The 13,170-nt window shown below is 38.6% G+C and overlaps 1 protein-coding gene across 10 annotated transcripts in view; it reads left to right on the top strand.

The window, feature by feature from the left end:
- smoc1 (SPARC related modular calcium binding 1) overlaps nt 1-12,789 on the top strand; it is a 54,809-nt gene extending 42,020 nt beyond the window's left edge. For 6 of the 10 annotated variants that reach the window (XM_080042316.1, XM_080042324.1, XM_080042323.1 and 3 more), the window contains 2 exons: nt 1,100-1,133; nt 6,843-12,789. In XM_080042316.1, coding sequence (XP_079898442.1) covers nt 1,100-1,133; nt 6,843-6,888 — 80 coding nt within the window. In that variant the 3' untranslated portion in view covers nt 6,889-12,789. Of the gene's footprint in view, nt 1-1,099; nt 1,154-6,842 lie in introns of all 10 variants that reach the window. The other 4 variants (XM_080042322.1, XM_080042318.1, XM_080042317.1 and 1 more) reach the window with 3 other exon arrangements.
- Nucleotides 12,790-13,170: the final 381 nt, after the last annotated feature.

Raw genomic sequence — 13,170 nt, 5'->3', positions numbered from 1 at the left:
AATAAACAGCGTGCTGCACAAATATGAGACTGTCCACCGCGACCTATTACGTCAAGGCTACATTTAAAAAAAAAAACAGTAGCTTAAGGATTCTCGTTGCTCTAACGTGGAAGTGGAATATTTGATGCAAATTTGGTCGGATGAAAACAAACAGTCGTATAGCCTACAAGTAGACTACGCTCCAAATCCTAAACGCGCATGGTGACGTATGCAAGGTGCAATCGTGCCCAGGCCACGAGCAGTGTGAGCACAGGCCAGCAGGGGAGTGGGAAGGGGGGGCAATCATGCTGGAGCACGGAACATGCAAATTTGTCTAGTGTGAGTGCGCCCTTAATCAACTTTGTTTCCACTCCTTTGATGATGGCTTGAATGTAAGTGACATTCATTTATAAGAAAAAGTTACGCACTATAGCTTTAGCAACTAAGTAAAACAAATTAAATATCTTTCATCAAATTGAGGATTTAGGAGAATACATATGTACTTGGTTGTGTTGTCAGAAGATAATTTTCATGTGTTTTGGTTAAAACTATTAAAGTATTAACTACAGGATACAGAACCATTTCCATTTATTTCCACAAGTAACAAATATCATGTCATCGATTTGATGTTGATGAAGTAACTGCCTGTGACGAACAGATGTGCTGGCAGTCTAAAGAAGCTAACTTGCTCCACTGATGAATATTTAAACAAGATTAATGTATTAGTGGATCCTGGATGTTGTCTGGGCCGGAAAATTGTAACTACTCATCATGAGTGCACAGACTTGTCCCAATAGAGATCATTAACAACTGTCAGAGCAGCTTACAGTGAGAGGCATCTGCCTGCTACAATCCTTAAGAGACACAACAGACAGACATGCTTAGAAGAAATAACATTTTACATTTTTGCAAGATGCACAGACATTGTGAAACACATGTAAACACATACAAGGACAATGTTAACTCTTAATTCATGCAGGTAGGTGTAATTATGCATACAAATAAATATTCTGTGATATTTAAAGTGTACAATCATTATTTTCTTTCATGGCATACAATAAGTGATTACGAAGTCATCCTCTTTCTAGTATGATATTTATCTCTTTTTCTTCTTTTGCAGGCAGCTCAACGACAAGTGGCAACCAAGGGACAAGGCAAGGGACAAAGTTGTTCAGTAAGGCAAACTAATACGCTTTCACTAACTGGCTGCGAGTGCTATAGTTGACATATTGTATAACACATTAACATTTGCGTTGATTAAATGCATCAGTAAGGGGTAGATAGATCTAGTTGACACAGCAGAATTAGATTTACACGCAAAGCTTTCAGTGATTTGTGCCGCACACTTTAGTTTGAGGAATATGTCTTTGTGTATCTGTTTGGATGGGTGGTTACTGTATGTGTGGTGTGTGCGTCATATTGTCATCTGTGAGTGATATCTCATCACATTTTTCTGTGACAGCTTTGTCTTGTTACTACTTTGACTTGGACAACAAGCAATTGGCATAAATAGTCGGAAATTTCAAAGGTTACAAAGGAATTATCCCCCTTTTTACTGATCGTATTTCCATCGTTTAGTTGGTGTCTTTCTTTTCTGTCCGTCTGTCACTTTCTCTTCTCGATCTCCATTTATCAATCTGTCGGGATTCCCCCCAATGAGTGATTATCGGCCCCATCAGTGCTGTTGACTCTGGCCACTGGGCGGTTCAGCGCCACATAGCACTGAGGTCATGTGTTTACGCTGGCGCTGCCCCGCCGTGCCTGGAATACAGTGGCTCAGAGCGGGCATAACATAAGGTCTCTCGGACCCTGGACGCAGCTGCCAGGATAAACAGCCCCGGTATTGGAAGAGCAGAGAAGGAGGCTCGGACCGTTGTTTTCGCTGTAGTCACAGATTCTCTCACCTTCATGCTTAAGAGCAGGAGGTAAATCTCCTGACAGCTTTATATGGCTCCTCTTGCTGCCACTCAGGAACTCTGAGCTAGTGATGATCATGGAGAGAGTGAGGTATTTACAGAGGGATTGAAAAGGGAAGGCCTGCATGAAAGAAGCAGGAATCTGTAAGAACATATGGCAGCATTCTGCCTTGACTAAGATAGACGGCCATTGTGCTCAGGTATGCCTAGCTGATCGTCAATGGCCTGGATCCCTTTAAGTCAAGCTGCTTTTGCCAGGCGTTCAATCTTATCATGCTTGGTCGTAGCTTGGGGTCGTTACTGGTGTGTTGTTGGACATATTTACAGTTTAGAGTACGTGCTTTTATAGTGAAGGATTAGGAGCATGTGGGGCACAGTGGAGCACATCTGTATGAGTCTCCTAGTGTGGAGGATGGCATCCATCCCCCGAAGAGACTGGAAATCTCATTATAGATGAGACAAGCAACAGAAGCCCAAGGCAGTGATTTTCAGGTCATTGTGGCCCAGCAGGTCTGGTAGTTCAATGGCCCCAGCATTACAGTTTGTCTCGTTCAATGTAGTTTACAAAATACACAAATGTCTTGCTGTTAAAACTTGTTGCAATGGGATTTGGCAGCAGAATTCATTATGTTATTCAAATGTCTTAATTCCATTTAAATCCTGTAGATGTAAACACATGTTTGAATAAGTACAAACACATGCAAGTGTGCATGTACGAATGCTTGCATGGGCTTATGCAATTATGAGATATTAGAGGATTTATTGTGAGTATTTAGAGAGTTTTTTTTGAGTACTCATCAGCTGTTATAGAGCATGAGAAGCGTATTGGATAACATTTTTCCTGCAACATACTGTACATGGGCTACTATGCACAAATGGCATTTTGGTAAATAAAAATAAAAAGTTGATGTATAATGATAGTGTATCCAATAGCATATTTATCTTTATGATAATGTGATTATCAATCTAAATATTGACACCTCATTACAGAAAGTAATTTGGGGCTGATTTCATAAAAAAATTAACCTCCTGCACTGATGGAAATAGTCAGGTGTGCAGATGGTGTTGTGCTTTCAGTGTTGTGTCTGACATTTTATGTCTACTCCTCTCTTCCTTTCTGGTCTCCCTCCCTTTCCTCTAGTCTCTTCCCCTGCTGTTTGCACTGGCTATGTCCGTCATTAGACGAGAATGAAAGGAGGTCATTATGTGGCGGGCCTGGCTCACATTCGGCAGGACCATTATAAAGCCCAGAGTCCCGTCCTTTTAGAGCCAACAGCAATTACTCCACACCACTTGTGTTTTAATTACTGTGACATCAGCTCAACATACTGTGCAGTGTTAAATGTAAGAGAGGTCAACAGAGAGGATTGTGACGGTTAGATAAGCACTGCTTTGCTCGCCATTACTACCTGTTACTACAGAAGTCCTTATTTCGCAGGCTGACAGTATAATAAGGTGCACTATGTAACCATGGGTGTGTGAGAGATGTCACATTTTTCTAAGGTACATTCTCATAACTGAATAAAACAAACTTTCCTCACAGGAAGATTGGATCTCAGGAACAGTGTTTGAAGTTACAAAGCTACCCGAAACGTTACTGCTTCAGTAAGTGCGTTTCCATGGGACAACTGGATTGGATTATCACATATACCGAACTTGCCACTCAAACGGACCGCGTCACTTGTATATATATATATGTATATATTTTATAAATGTCCGATGCATGGCTGTCTCCACTATGCCAGGTGGCGCTGTAGCCCTTTCAACAAGTGGTTATAGAGCCAAGTCCGGTTCCCTTCCGGCAACTATATACTATATATGGCAACAACCCTACTATTTTTTACGTCGTCGAACAAGTTATCTAGGTGTTCTTATCCGATTTTGCTTGTCCAATAATGTGCCGATTTGTGTGCGAAGTAGATCGGATAAAGGTGTTTACATGATTTTACAAGTCCTGTTGAAGTCTTATTCGTTTATTTACCCAATTATGAGTCTGCATGTAAACGCACTGACTGTGGGTGTATACAGCCGCAAGCCACAGTTTTGTTTACTAACTTACTCTTACCTTTGGTTCCAGGTTCCTCAAGATAATTTTGTTTTGATTCATTATGATAGAATTATTCTATACTAAAAATGACATGTAGAATAAATCTTAGGTAAACTAACTGCAGGCCTGCACATATGAATTGCCATTGCACACTGAATAACGTCTGTGTAGCAACAAAATGAAGTAGTAAACTTGGAGTGCTGTCCTCATCTTTATTTCATTATTTGGGCTTGTGAATAATCCAATCCATTGTGAGTTTCTTCATGGCGAGTTGAGTGCATTATTTCCTATTTCTGAAAATATAAACAAATCCCCTTCCCCATGAACTGCATACTTCACCTTTAACTAAGGCCTGTGTGTTATCTCCTTAGCCAAGTCCCTTTTCTCATGTCAGCAGCACCATGTACAGGTATACCATGATTCCCAGCTCTTGAGCCAAGTGTCTTTATGGGCCGGTCCCATGAGGTGAGGTGATTCACTGCTAGACAGGATCTGCTTTCAGCTCTTTATCACTAGTGGGGCCAAGGTGTCCGTGGAGAGGCCAGGGGGCTTTGTGTTGTTAATGGGACTGACATTGTCCTCAGTGACTGGGAGGATAGAGAGGACCATTCCCTGCTCTGGAGCCCATGTAATTACAGAGTTGATTCATCCGCACTACTGTAGCTCAACTCCTTACAACAGAAGACGTTTATCCGAACAACATGACTTCACTGGATAAATGCATCAGGAAATAATGTGGCACTGCATAGTTTAACAGGAAGAACATGCAACTAACAAGGGTTTATGACTCTGAAAATAAGAAAATACTACAGTTCTTGATATTTAGTTGCACACTTTTGATTGAAGGTTACTTAAAAATCCATTATCACCAAAGAGGCCAAACCACAGTGAAATCACAGCTGGTCCGAATCTTAGAACTAAAGTATTTTAACATTCAAATCTCTCCATGAATTCTTTGGGCTTTGTTTTCCTGAATTAATATAGATCTAAATTATTTTTGTGAAGATGTGGTCCAAACCACTATGGTCCAAACCAAACAATTTACAAAGCTACTGGCAATGTATTGTGTTTTTATGATCCCCAGATGGTGAATATAATGATGTTGATGTTTGCCGGATTAACCCCAATGTCAAAAGATTTTTTTTAAATTTACTGAGCACCTCACAGGATTAATTCTTTCCATTTTGGTCATTTTCAAATTTTACTCAAAAAGTCAAAACTTTCTCAACATTTTGTGGTAGATTATCATATTCAATAAATCACTAGATTTAATGTATTTATCAAGACTATATTAAATTAAGCAATTGCTTAGTATATAGTGTTGTAGTGTATCTCTAAATCTAGCAACATGGCCAAATGTAAAATGATTTTCTTTAAAATATATATATATTTTTAAATGTTTTTGAAAGATAATGCTTTCTTTACATAGATTGTGCCAAAATTGCCGTTGCTGTGGCCAGTCATGTTATCCACCTCTTGTGTGTTGAAGGTTTTTTCTGTTTGCATTTATAGAAGTAACATTACAATATTTTAAGAACTGAGGATTTAAGTTGATTCAGTGTTGCATTTTTGTAACAGTTTAATCTGCAAACAGTAGTCAACTGGATCCAAGTAGTCAAGTCATGGTTAAAATATGTGGACATAACCTTTTATATTATACAGTTAAAGTATAGGTGAAAGCATCCACTGCACTGCAGGACGCACTCATATGGACGGCAACATATGATTTATGGGGTGCTTAAGGGATCGTGATGCTTTTAAGTTTGAACAGAATACTTTTCTCTGAAGGGAATGCATCGTCTGAGACTAAAGAAGCTTTTAAAGTGTGTAGTGAAATCAGCTGGACCTCCATTTCATGGTTAACATAACCAGCACTGACAGGGAGCGCACCTGCACCCCAGCCCCCCTCTCACACACACAGCTTGTTAAAAAAAAAGTACCTAATACACACACACACACACACACACAACAACAACTTGCAGATAAATGGAAAGAACTTTACAGACAAAAACAACTACATTTTTCACTCACAAACATGCAAACACAAATACAAAAGTGAGATACACACACCTGCACGGCCTGAGCTCACACAGGACCTCCGCTCCTCTCTGACAGCCATCTGTAAGCAATCTAAGCTCTCTTCCCATCTCCTTTCTCCCTGGCCTCTCCTTTCTTTCTCCCTCGTTTCTCTCTCTACCCCCCTCAAACACACACACACACACACACACACACATACACACACACACCTGATTGATGAGTGAGCATCATCAATCCCTTGTGCAGACTGTCCCATGCATTTTCAGCAGGAATGCAACACAACACACAACTACAAAGACTGTTAAGTTAAAGCTTGGTTGTTACATTACATCAGCACATGTGATGGTACGTGTGGACCATTTGAGTGCAAGTGGGGTACAGCTGCTTAGCAGTCAATTGTTTGTAAGTACTCAATAACATTATCCTCTCTTGGTGCACAAGCAACTTTTTTTGTAACTAAAAAAAGTAACTGCATAAAAACAGATGTCAAAGAAACAAGTGAACATATCTCAGACAGTATGTTGCTAATGAAAAAGATGCTGGTGAGAAAATGTTTGCTTTTGACATAGTTGAAAAAACACAAACACATCTTATATCTTTGAAATGTATAAGATGTTACATATAGACTCACTTAGCTCATTTGGACTAACTTAAGACCAACTCACACACAATTTTAAAAATATATATTATTAAAATTGTGTGTGAATTGGTCTTAAGTTTGTCTAAGTGAGTGGTTTGTAGAGCAATGCTATTGTCTTGTCACGCAGCGGATGTGTAGAAGTTCAGCGGCATGCTAGATGCTGTAACAGATGCGTTAATAATTTTTTTTTTTTATCTTTCCGTCTTGTGTCTCGTGTTCCCAGTAGGACGTCTGGTGTGAGAAGAGAAGGAGGAATAAAGAGAAGCTGAGACGAGAGCAGAGGGCACAGAGGGAAGGCATCTGTACGCTTGCTGACAGGAAAGAGAAAAAGATGGAGCAGAAAATTTTAAGAAGTTCCTGAGTTTCAAAAAAAGTGAACAGAAAAAAACATGAAAAGAAAACGAAGCGGCGCCAAAATAATTGCACTTTCTCCTCCCATATGTTTGAAATTGTATCTGTTTGTTTTTTATCTCTTGAAGTGACTGAAAAGGTTTAGGTAAGAATGAGAACATATTTGTTAAAAGATGACTCACCACTGGAAGATGTGTATGGTTCCACATTTCCCTTTGTGTTAAGTCCGATGTTGTGATTTGCTTTGTGGTCTGATGATAAGAACAGGCACCAACACACATTTTGTGGCTATTAAATCAAACTTACATCTCCCCTGTTACATAAAGCAGCACACAGACCAGTGGTAACACACTAAAGAGGAGCTTACAATGAGTCACATTAAGCCCAAATGTTGCTCTGTAAAGATGTACTCAAAAGGAAGAGCAATAGCAAAGTAGACCAATTGAAACGAATGTTGTATGTGAGCATGCAATATTGAATGAAAGGCATGCATTACAATTAAACTGTGACCATGAAGTCTAATTTATCAGCACAGAATTAGCTGTATGAATCCCCTTGCACTGTACAGAAATGTCTAGTTCCATTAAGGTTTTGGCTCAGTAATCAGATCTTTGTGAACAATGTCTGCAATTTTTTTATATGTTTTTTGCTCAGTACAGAAATACCAGTGTTGGGGAAAGCTAGCTAGCTGTAAGTAACTATTACTCATTTCCTCTTACCGAAAAAGGGCATTGATGTGATGTTGGGTGGAGGGAGATACGCCAATCTAGCTGATGTATACCTCCGAGGCGAAGTGAGGCCCAGCGGGCGGCTAGCTGTCACTCAAAAGACGCGCCCCTAATTTTCATACATTTAAACCTCCAATAGAACAAAAACTAGCCTGATAGAAAAAAGTGCACCCCCTCAGTGTTGTCATGGACATATGATCTACATACAGACTAGAATGTTTTTTTGTACCAGGCCTTAAATAGGTTTAACAATGCTGTGAAAACGGCATATTTAACATGGGAGTCAATGAGAAATTGCTCTGTTTTGAAACCTGGGTTTTCATTATTTTTCTACTTTTTTTAAGAAAATGTATAAAGTTTGGACTAAAAAAATCAAAAATCAAATAATAACATATTGTGAGAATGTTAATAATGTGTAGATAGTGGCTATAATAACAAAGTATACAAGTACTTTTAAGGTCATGCACCCCCCAACACTGGTACAGTACAAACATACAGCCTTAGCGGTATACTAAAACATGACATTTTTAAAGCTGCATTAATTAATTTTTACCACTAGAGGGCAGAGGATTTCCAAAACTCTGTAACTCTGCTTTTGGTCTCCACCAACTCCTTCTGGAAATATAGGGGAGAGTTGCCTAAGTTGTGCCGTGGGGAAGTTGTGCCACCCCTTGTTTCTAGAAAACCATAGAAGAAATTGGAAATGTGACCACATATTTAAGAAGAGCCATCCATTTGACTCATCCTGTAAAGAAGGGAGAAACATGCAATAAGATATAAGCACAAAAAAACAGTTTTTTGCCTCTAAAAGTAAAATTTCCATGATCATGGTTTTTTTATTATTGTGTCTGAACAATTATAGACACATTTGAAAACATTTGACATGTTTTAGTGCTTCAGTATGCTACACTTTGTGTCTATATAGTTAGCACGATGTCAGCCCTAAACTGCTGCATCATGCTTATTATCCACATTTCTGGGGTTGGGGTGATTTGTGCCAGAGGGCTTAGGTGAGTTATAAGTAAGTAAGTAAGTAAGTAAGTAAGTAAATAAAATGTATTTATAAAAGCACATGTATAACAGTTTGCACTGTCCAAAGTGCTGTACATAGTGCATTCAGTAGGTAAACAATGAAATAACAATAACAAAAATAAAATGCATAAAGCCCATACATCCACATATAAAGAAAGATAGTAGTGCAGAGGTAAAATAGTAAATGGGGAGTAAAAACCAGGGTGTACAGATGGGTTTTGAGCCTTGATTTAAAGGCAGAAATGTAGGGGGAATTGCATATGCCAGGTGGCAGTTGGTTCTACAAGGGCGGAGCAGCTAGTGCAAAGTACATTTCTGAGAGTTATGGCTCTTTACGCTGGTCACCAAAAGAAAGTTATTGTCTACAGTAGCTCAGAAGAGACTGACATCTCCATTCCACTTAACGACACCACTGATGAGAGTTCAGATGGCCAGAAAGATGCTGATGGTGACTTTGTCATTGTGAGCTTTGCAGGTAAAACCATTAGATCTGCTAGGCCTTGTTTAAGAAAATTGTCCTTCAATCTTTGTAAAATATTTACTTTATTTACTTTAAATAAACCTTAAATAAGTAATTGTCTTATGGATTTGTCTTGCATTACAGTTTATGAGATATATATCAATGGCACAATTCACCCCATGGTATTCTCTCCAACGGCACAATTTACACCACACCGGGGGCAAGTTGTGCCACAAGACAACTTTTTTTCCGAAAGCTATATTTCTTCAACAGTTTATTCCAGATCCAAAGTTGTTATTGCCAGGGATGCACAACACCCTGAAATATATGTACATATTTGAGTTGGAGACTTTTCTGTTAAGGCCTCACTTTAAAGTCACTTTGAGTAAAAAGTGGCACAACTTAGGCCACTCTCCCCTATAGTTCTTTAATTTTTAAATTCTCCACTACATTCATTACCTAGTTGCTAACTTGTTAATTCTTGTGTTTGGTGCTGGACAGGTAGAATATTTCTTTCATCATAGAAAACACCTTAATGAGAGTGCCATGAAAACAAGTTGAAAGGAACTAAAACAGAACTGTTGAGTTACTTATTTTACAATCCATCTGATTTAATATATAAAAAATATTGATTAATGCAGCTTTAAGGTCAAACTACAATGAAGGCCATTGGTTTACATGTATCTTGTGTCACTGTGTTGTTCTATTTCTAATAATTTCATGTCAACTTACAATTCAAAGTGGTTAGTTTTGTTACTCTACTAAGTAAATGTTAGTCTTAATTTTCTACAACCTTCAAGAGTTTGGTATTTACAGTGTAAATGTTTTGGTGATCATAGGTTCATCAGACTCTACTGGCTACCTTTACAAATTGTTACGACAAATCTCTGAAAAAGACCCCCTGGTGGGGATTTTATTTTTCCAAAACAGATTCCAGAGCAGTGAAAAGTTTTTAAAATACTCTTAATTGTACCAGGGGGGTATTTCAGGAAGCAGGGTTGACAAACTCTGAGTTTAACCCTGTGCTCTGAGTTGGCCAACTTTGAGATGAGCAACTCTGGGTTATCGGTTTCAGAACAGTGAATCAGCGTTAGTTCAATCAACTCTGAGTGTGTTCACTCTGGGTTGAGTGCATGCGTAAAAGCCATCGTCAATGGATTGTTGATAACATGATTCACCATGGAAACAGGAGAAACAAATGCTTGATCCACCCACTTATCCACTTCTCAAAAAAAAATAAAAAATAAAATCCGCTCCTCCCACTAGAGTTAGAAATATTAACGAATGAGCTTATGGTATTGAGAAGAATTAGCGAGTATATTATCTCAAAACTCTGATCTAATCACCTCTGCAATTCAGAAAAAAAGGGGCAAACATTTTTTGTCAAGAAAATCATTACTATTGCTTCTTCACTATGAGAAGCAGCAGTAACCTGCTTCCTGAAACGGAAAACTCAGAGTTTACACTAACTCAGAGTGAACGAACTCTAAGTTGCCTCAAAACCCGCTTCTTGAAACACCCCTCAGACAAAAAAGTGGTTGCAGATGACTAAACCCAACCAGTAAATGTAGTGAGATGTTTAAATGGCTCACTATCCAGTTAACATCAGCTCATTTCAGCTGTGATATTCACCTTTATCCTAGTTATTGTAAACAAGTGGGGCACTTACAAATACCAGTTCCTAAAATAAATATTTGAGTCTCCCCAGTAATATCAGAGTACATATTGTGTATGAAAGCACATTCATTGTCTCCGCCAACAGTTGCTGTCAGTTCTGCTCTGTGAAACGCTTACCATCACACGTACTTGGAGCTTTGCCACCTCATGTAAGACAATGCAGTAAGTCTTGTAAAACACCCCCCAGAGTATCCGATTATTGGGAGGAAAAAACACAGTTTTTTCCAAGATTTGGAATGTAAGAAATTTAATTTCTTCCTCACATTTGGGAACAATTGAGTATCAAAAGTCACGCGTTGCTATTGTGGTCTGAATGCTTATGATTTTGTTTGAGTTGTGTATTTTTTAAAGCATATTCTTAGCAAGAGTCACTACAGTGGCTCAATAACGTATTGTAAATATGTACAATACCCTTTATTTGTTTGTTTTACTAAATTTCATTGTGGCGCATATGTTAACTTACATCACTGTCATTCTGGCTTATTGTAAAAGGAATATTTACATTTCACTGTGATTACATCATGTCAAACATTAGGCTATTACAGTAGCTAATTCACAACATTGAAAAGCTTAGACCAGACTGGATGTTATCAGCTCGGAGAACTGTTTATTTTATCTGTCGTGGAGTTATTTTGCTATTTCAGCCTGTGTTTTACAATTCCTGCCACTATCATGAAACATGGTCAAGAATGTATACAGTACCTGGTGCTTAATCCACTACAATCACTAGTCCATTCGGATCTAATTTGAAGTGGACAGTTATGCCAAGAATGAGAAAAGTAACTTCTCTTCTTCAGATGGCTGAGCAGTCTCTCCTAAATGCTTCAGACCAGGTTTGAACACTGGGCTTGTGTATACTGAAGTGCTTCCAGATGCTGCCGATCACATGGGGGATCTAAAACAACCTAAAAGGCTAGTAATCACTTCTAATCACGATGGGGGACGTATAGTGAAGGAGGTTTACAGATGACCGTCAGTGTGACAGGGAGAAACCCAGGTTATATTGATGCAAACTGGCCCCTTTTCCACTGCAACAGGCTTGTCAAGACCATCTTAATACGTTTTGACAGTATTGCTTATTCATAGTTGAAGCAATTAAATCTGTTGGAAAACAAAATAGTGGCACGTGTTGTCTTGGTTGAAATTGGTTCAAAATTATTGAGAAAGATGTGGCTTGAGGTTCAAATGTTTGGCTCAATGAAAAATAAATGCTTCTCCACTTTAATATGAGCCTTATTTCCTGAGGTATTTGAACCTGTTTCACAATAGACACATAAAAGACTAAACAATAGAAAAAACCCAAAAGAAAAAAGATTGGAACGTACACTGATAGATGTTTATGAAGTGCATCTTGGCACACAGCAGTACGTCACACCTGGGTTCTATTATTTCTTTGGGCAATTTGTGCTTCGTCACCTGAACTTTAACATACATTTAAAGTGGCCATATGGGATTAAAAGTTCTCTAGGACAAATGAGAAACAAACATACCTGATAATTCTTAACACCTTTACGATTTTATTTAGAGTGCACTGTACAGGGATACTAGCATCTATTTTGAAATTATGCAACTGTTTTGATGCCTGTTGGCATTAACACAAACACGAAAGTACAATGTTTTCCCATTCCACTTTTCTTAATCCTTCATAGCTGCACTTGTGCATGTGTAACAACCATTTCAGAAAACAACAACAAAATCAACAATATATAAAACTGATCCTGATACCACATCTATTCAAACTATCCTCAGTTTGGACTTAATCTTGTGAGATGGAAAAGCATGAAGAGCTGTAACAGAAGACATGAGAAGGGGTTCCATACTGACCCCTACTGGTAAAAACCATTCACTGCAGACTGCAAGTTTACACATCGAACCCTGTTAGCCAGGTATACACAAGGAGTTTGCATAAACTACACACTATCAACCGCAATAAATATTTTTGAAAGAAAGTTTTGTGTGCAATTTTCTTAATTTTACTGGTGATTCGAGCCATTGTTAAAGTGTAATTTGTTAAACTGAACGAGAAATTGGTAGGTACCAATATTTGATAAATGACTATACATTTCTTCATTCAGTCAAGGTTAATTATCTCTTTGACTGTTGAAACCTCACAACAATTATGGATCCTGTTTGGCCTGTGGATGTCGTCTGCGGTGTGAGAATCTCTGATTTAGTGATGAGACTTCAAAGGTGTGGATGTTGTCGGCGTACAATGGGAGGCGGGGGGCGGTTTGGAAACGGGGGAGGCAGAGAGGGGAGAGAGGGTTGTATCACAGATGAAATTGGAGCCAAGAGGCAGCTGC

Source organism: Ammodytes marinus (genome assembly GCF_949987685.1).
Source record: "Ammodytes marinus genome assembly, chromosome: 15".
Taxonomy (NCBI): Eukaryota; Metazoa; Chordata; class Actinopteri; order Uranoscopiformes; family Ammodytidae; genus Ammodytes; species Ammodytes marinus.
This window is presented reverse-complemented; position numbering and strand designations above follow the sequence as displayed.